Source organism: Palaemon carinicauda, chromosome 13 (assembly GCF_036898095.1).
Source record: "Palaemon carinicauda isolate YSFRI2023 chromosome 13, ASM3689809v2, whole genome shotgun sequence".
In the NCBI taxonomy this organism is placed as follows: Eukaryota; Metazoa; Arthropoda; class Malacostraca; order Decapoda; family Palaemonidae; genus Palaemon; species Palaemon carinicauda.
The window spans coordinates 106,419,535-106,427,034 of NC_090737.1; the positions used below are offsets into that span (position 1 = coordinate 106,419,535).

The 7,500-nt window shown below is 35.5% G+C and overlaps 1 protein-coding gene across 1 annotated transcript in view; it reads right to left on the reverse strand.

Annotated features, from left to right (window-relative positions):
- Positions 1-7,375: 7,375 nt before the first annotated feature.
- LOC137651749 (uncharacterized) overlaps positions 7,376-7,500 on the reverse strand; it is a 315-nt gene continuing 190 nt past the window's right edge. The window contains exon 1 of the mRNA XM_068384969.1: positions 7,376-7,500. This exon is cut by the window's right edge and continues 190 nt beyond it. Within this exon, the coding sequence (XP_068241070.1) occupies positions 7,376-7,500 (125 nt within the window).

A 7,500-nucleotide genomic window follows, 5' to 3' on the forward strand; every position in this document is an offset into this window, starting at 1 on the left:
AATAGAAAAAAACACCAAACAGCATTATATATATATATATATATATATATATATATATAACACTCATTGTATTATTTTAGGAAATTCTTGTCGGTAAGATATTTCTAATCTATGGTAGCCTTCAAGAGAAGGTAAAAAATGTCATGGAGGAGAATCTTCTAATATCTTGGCTCATCAATCATAATCTTTGTCAGTACAATATTTACGGAGTGGTTTCCCAGAAATCTGTTGCTATCTTCTCTCCACTATTTTTGGAATCCACATTATGACGAAATAGAGACAAACTCGATAAATTTTCATCTTAAATGAAAATAAGAAAAGCTGCCACGCTGACACTTGCACGGCTTTTTGCCTAGGATTTTGTTGTGGCAAGTCATGACATTTTGTAGCAAGCACTGGGAGGTTTCCACACTGTTCACGACGAGTTCACGCATAGTTAACGATGAGTTCACGATGAGTTCACGATGAGTTCATGAATGTGTGCCCACATTGGCACGAACTTGCACGACGAGTTCATGCATAGTTTGCGCATAGTTTGCGCACTTCCCTCATTGGCACGACGAGTTCACACAATTCGGATGGTGTGGTCCCGACTTGGTCATGCCATATACAAACGGGGTTTCTCCAACCAGAGGACATTCTTGGATTGGCTTTGGAAGAGATAACAATGCTTACTGTCAGAGACACCATTGCAAAAAGGAGAAATAACCTATGCCTGTCAGCTGCTCTAGCCTTTGTTGAAGAGCAGAAGAAAAGGCTGGCAGAAGAAGAAGGAAACAAAAGGCAACCCCACCTCGAAGAAAGATACAAAGGAAAGTGTGGGTCAGGGAATGGTTAACCAGAAGGCACGAGTTTGGACAGTATGACAGTCTATTGACTGAACTCCACAAGGAAGATCAAAGGGTCTACAAAAATTACCTCAGAATCACACCTGACCTGTTTCAAGAGATGGTTGACAAGTTAACCCTGCACCTCCAGAAGAAGTCCACCTTCATGTGGGAACCGCTTCAAGTTGGACTCAAGCTTGGTGCTACCCTCCGCTTTTTAGCCAATGGAAATTCCTATCAAAGTCTGCAGTACAGCTTCATGGTTTAAGCAAGTACCATCTGCAAGTTCATACCCGAGGTGTGTAAAGCTGTCATCAGGGTCTACAAGGACGAAGTGCTGCACTGTCCCAAAACTGAAGAGGACTGGAAGGAAGTTGCTGCCAGGTTCAGCTCCAGATGGAATTACCACAACTGTCTGGGGGGCTGTGGACGGAAAGCACATCGCCAAAAAGAAGACACGCAATGTTAGCTCTTACTACTACAACTACAATGGCTTCCATAGCATTGTACTGATGGCAGTGGCAGATGCTACCTACAAGTTCCTCTATGTGGATGTTGGGGCAGAGGGTGGTGTGTCGGATGGAGGAACATGGAGCAATTGTTCCCTGCATGATGCTGTAGAAGACAACAGAGCTCGATTGCCTCAACCAGAACCACTCCCTAATGATGACCACCCAGTGCCCTATCACTTTGTAGGGGATGACGCCTTTGCTCTGCGAACCCTGGAAGCTGAAACCATTCTCCCATCGGTCACAAGTCCTACGAGAATGCATATAGAGCTACAGGTTGTCTCGTGCCCGACGTGGTCGTGGAGAATGCCTTTGGAATTTTAAGTCAAAGGTTCCGTTGCTTCTTGACGAGGATGCAGCAGAACCCCGACACCATCAACCTGATCACCATGTATGCCGGTGTCCTGCACAACCTCGTCCTCATCAGATACCCATATGCAATGTCAGAAGTGGACTACGAAGATCCGGACACACATGATCTAATCCCTGGTGGATGGAGGACTGAGAAACACCTGCAGGGGCTGCTGCCTCTAACCGGCCATCATACCCAGAAGGATGCAAATGATCAGCGAGACTACCTTTTACATTACTACATGTCCCCTGCAGGTGTTGTCCCTTGGCAAGGAAAAATTGTAGTACCTCCATGAGCTGCACAGTTGTTCCATTTCTTAAATAAAAGAAACGTATCTTTTTCATTTGTATTTTTTGTTGCCCTTTTTTTTTAAAATAAGAAAGCATTTTCTTTACATATAACCAGCAGACATCAAATATGTACAAGTATCACATTCCGATTATTTACAAATATTTACAAGTGTTTCACCTCATCTCAGTCAGTGTCCTTGCTGGTATTTTCTTTTTTTTTGCCCTTTAATTTTTCGTTTATTTTTCTTTCCTTTTTTTCGTTTCCATTTTTTCACTTCACTTAAAGGTTATACAGAAAAATAAGTGTATTGAAATAAGAAAGCATTTTTATTTACATTAAATTAGCAAACATCAAAAAAAATTTTGGTTGATTTCTCTTTCCTTTTTATTATTTGCTCGTTTCCATTTTATTTCACTTTATCTTAAGGTTATAGAGGAAAAATAAGTGTTTTGAAATAAGAAATAATTTTATTTACACTAAAACAGCAAACATCAAAGTTTTTGGGTTTATTTTTCCTTCCTTTTTTATTTTCGTTTCCATTTTCTTTCTCTTTAATTTAAGGTTATGGAAGTGTTTTGAAATAAGAAATCATTTTATTTACAGTAAAAAATTTTTGGTTTATTTTTCTTTCTTTTTATTATTTTCTCGTTTCCATTTGTTTGCTCTTTATTTTAAGGTAATAGATGTGTTTTGAAATAAGAAATCATTTTATTTACATTAAAACAGCAAACATAAAAAATTTGTTGTTTTTTTCTGTTATTATTACTTTTTCATTTCCATTTGCTTTCCATTTATTTTAAGGTTATAGAAGTGTTTTGAAATAAGAAATAATTTTATTTATATTAAAACAGCAAACATCAAAAACAATTTTGGTTTATTTTTCTTTCTTTTTTATTCTTTTTTTTCATTTCTATTTTCTTTCTCTTTATTTTGAGGTTATAGAAGTGTTTTGAAATAAGAAATCATTTTATTTACATTAAAACAGCAAAGATCAATTTTTTTTGGTTTACTTTTCTTTCATTTTTAAAATTTTTTCGTTTCCATTTTCTTTCTTTTTATTTTAAGGTTATAGAGAAAAATAAGTGCTTTGAAATAAAATAAAAAAATATTTACAATATGGGAAAGGTACGGTTGGTCGTCCGCGACCCCGAGCGTCAAAAAAAAAAAAGAGGTTTTTTTCTCACGTGACTCACCCCCGTGACTGAATTTGTGGGTGATCGACCTGCAGTAGGTGTCTTGCCTACACGCTCTAGTAGTGTCCAGATGTGCATTGCTGTAGCTGTACTCCTTCCCCGATTTCTGAGACGCGTCGGGGTCGAGCGCGACCGAGTTTACCCTTCTAAGATAATTTGCATAATTATCAAAGTTATTACGTATTATGAAATTGTCGTAGAATGGTGCAACTTGTATAGGTTTATCAGTTGTGGAAAGTCTTGGTGGATTGTTTGGCTACCATGTGCATTTTTTTTTTTTTTTTTTTTTTAGTTAAAATTTCGTTCATCACCACGAGAACCATTTTTACCGCGAGTGCCCCTTTTACAATTTTTTTTCATTTTTTTGCCAAGTCATTTTTCCGTAAGATATTGCCAAATAGTGTCGTAAAACTTTTGCTTATTTAGTGTTGGAAAGTGTGTCTAGATGATCTGGCTACCCATGCGTGACTTTGTTTTTGTCAGATACGACGTAGTTATTGGTATATTGGGTATTTAACTGCGGTTGCCAATTTCTGTTTTTTTTTCAATATTTGTAAAAATTTACTACGTAGTAAGGAATTGCCGTATATTATTGATTTTTTTTTTCATGTTTATGTGTTAGAAAGTGTGCCTTGATGGTTGGGCTAACACGTTCATGTCTTTTTTTTTTTTTATCTGAGATGCCGTATATTAGAATGTTGGGCATTTTACCGCGAGTGCCCCCTTTTCATTTTATTTCATTTTTTTGCCAAGTCATTTTCCCGTAAGATATTGCCAAATAGTGTCGTAAAACTTTTGCTTTTTTAGTGTTGGAAAGTGTGTCTAGATGATCTGGCTACCCATGCGTGACTTTGGTTTTTGTCACATACGACGTAGTTATTGGTATATTGGGTATTTAACTGTGGTTGCCAATTTCTGTTTTTTTCAATATTTGTAAAAATTTACTACGTAGTAAGGAATTGCCGTATATTATTGATTTTTTTTTTTTCATGTTTATGTGTTAGGAAGTGTATCTTGATGGTTGGGCTAACACGTGCATGTCTTTTTTTTATCTGAGATGCCGTATATTAGAATGTTGGCCATTTTTCCGCGAGTGCCCCTTTTTATTTGTTTTGCATTTTTTTGCTTAGTCATGTTACCGTAAGGAATTGGCAAGTAGTGTCGCAAAACTTATATTTTCATAGTGTTGGAAAGTGTTTCTAGATGATCTGGCTACCCCAGGCTACCCATGCCTATCTTTTTTTTAGCCAGATATAGCGTATATATAGGTATGTGTTCGATTTTCCTGTGATTGCCATTTTTTCGTTTTTTTTCCCATTTCTTTCAATATTACTACGTACTAAGGAACTATCACCGAGTAATGATTCATTTAGATGTTTATTTGTCGGAAAATGTGCCTTGATGGTTTGCCTCGCACGTGGCTGAAATTTTTTTTCTGAAATGCGTATAATAAAATGTTGGCCATTTTTCCGCGAGTGCCCCTTTTTATTTGTTTTTAATTTTTGTTACTTAGTCATGTTACCGCAAGGAATTGGCAAGAAGTGTCGCAAAACTTATATTTTATAGTGTTGGAAAGTGTTTCTAGATGATCTGGCTAACCATGCCTATTTTTTTTTTAGCCAGATATGGCGTATATATAGGTATGTATTCGATTTTCCTGTGATTGCCATTTTTTCCTTTTTTTCCTATTTCTTTCAAAATTACTACGTACTAAGGAACTTTCACAGAGTAATGATTCATTTATATGTTTATTTGTCGGAAAATGTGCCTTGATGGTTTGCCTAGCACGTGGCTGAAATTTTTTTTTTCTGAAATGCCGTATATTAAAATGGCCATTTTTCCGCGAGTGCCCCGTTTTATTTGTTTTGCATTTTTTTGCTTAGTCATGTTACCGTAAGGAATTGGCAAGTAGTGTCGCAAAACTTATAGTTTTATAGTGTTGGAAAGTGTTTCTAGATGATCTGCCTACCCATGCCTATCTTTTTTTTTAGCCAGATATGGCGTATATATTGGTATGTGTTCGATTTTCCTGTGATTGCCATTTTTTCGTTTTATCCCATTTCTTTCAAAACTACTACGTACTAAGGAACTATCACAGAGTAATGATTCATTTAGATGTTTATTTGTCGGAAAATGTGCCTTGATGGTTTGTCTAGTACGTGGCTGAATTTTTTTTTTTCTGAAATGCCGTATATTAGAATGTTGGCCATTTTTCCGCGATTGCCCCTTTTTATTTGTTTTGCTTTTTTTGGCTTAGTCATGTTACCGTAAGGAATTGGCAAGTAGTGTCGCAAAACTTCTATTTTTATAGTGTTGGAAAGTGTTTCTAGATGATCGGGCTACCAATGCCTATCTTTATTTTCAGCCAGATATGGCGTATATATAGGTATGTATTCGATTTTCCTGCGATTGCCACTTTTTCGTTTTTTCCCATTTCTTTCAAAATTACTACGTACTAAGGAACTATCACAGAGTAATGATTCATTTAGATGTTTATTTGTCGGAAAATTTTGTTTACTTCTTTTTTGATTGAATATCAAATTTTTTTAGCTAAAATATTATATTGTTTCACATTTTTTTTTCGATTTTATTTCCCTTCAAAAATTTTTTTTGGGGTCAGAATTTTAATTTTATAGTCGTAAAATAATCGACAATTATCCAGCAACCCACCATACAATTTTTATGCATATCCAAGAATAATTAGATTAGTAAATAACACCTTGAAATTGACATACCCTTCCTACATTTCAAGTGGCAGATTACGGAGTCTGAGTCAGTGTGGTTGGCGGCCATTTTGTGGACATATCCGAAGCGTAAGTTACCCTATCTATATATATATATATATATATATATATATATATATATATATATATATATATATATATATATATATATATATATATATATATATATATATATATATATATATATATATATATATATATATATATATATATATTCTTGTTCACTATAGAAATTTTGATATTTTGGTATATTTATACCTGCATAAATATCATATTATATATTAAATATATGTATTTTTTTTACGAAATTTCTAAGTACTCAAAAAATTACCTTTAGATATGGCCCCTGATATACATGTAATTTACAAAATAATGAAGATTTTTTTACATATTTCTATTTTAGGATAACATATGTTTACTCCCTGAAAAAATTTGCCACTTCCTATTTCATTTGGTTAGCCCAAAAAAATAATGAAATTTGGATAAATTTTTTTGGCCAAAAAAAGATACCCTTTTTTTCTCATTTCAGATCTTCACCTCCATGGGTCTGACTTCATCCAAAATACATCAAGATGTGTCCTAAACATCCAAGAATCAATTCATAAAAGGATTTGTGTATATATGTATAAACTTTTTTTTATGAATTTTTATGTAAGGTCTTTTTTTTCCTACTTAATTTTTAAAAATATTTATAATAAATAGTTTTTCTGCAGATGAGTAGTATTTATCTTTATAGTTGTTTTAAGCATTCATTGAAATTTTTTTTTTGGCAAAAGAAAAAAGGAGGTTACTGCAAAAACTGATTTTTCAAGAATTTTTTTTGCCGTCGGGGTCGCGCGCGTCCGAGTATACCCTTAAAGGGGTGTCCGAGGAGCGTACCTATCCAGGGTTAAAACAGCAAACATCAATCATGTACATTTATCACAGTCCATTTATTTACAAATATTTACAAGTGTTTTGAAATAAAAGATAATTTTATTTACATTAAAACAGCAAACATCAAATATGTACAATTATCACAGTCCAATTATTTACAAATATTTCCAAGTGTTTTGTAAACGATCATTTTATTTACATTAAAACAGCAAACATGAAATATATACAAGTATCACAGTCCAATTATTTACTAATATTTACAAGTGTCTCATCAGTCAGTGTCCTTGTCCTTGGTGGTTGTGGTACCGCTGCGTGGGGATGCCTGCTGGACTGGTGGGGTGTTGAGTTCCTTGGAGGTGTAGAGGGGTGAGGGTAACATGGCTTCTTCTAGGTTGCTCTTGGGGGACCTCGGGGTCAGGACAGGGAAGCTGAGGGGTGTAAGAGGTGTCTTGAATGTGGATGATAGCGATGACAAAGAAGGTGTTGGTGAAGGAGCCTGGACAAGGGTGGGTGACGATAATGAGGTTGATGGTGAAGGACCTTGGACAAGGGTGGCTGACGGTGGAGGTTGCATCCCTGGTTCCTATTTTGTGTTACGGGGCCAAGAAGACTGGCCTGAATACTGTAGTGACTGGGGCAGCATCCATTTATGACTGGGTGGACGATGCTGCTGCTGCTGCTCTGGCGGTGCCTGCGAGGGTGCTGTTT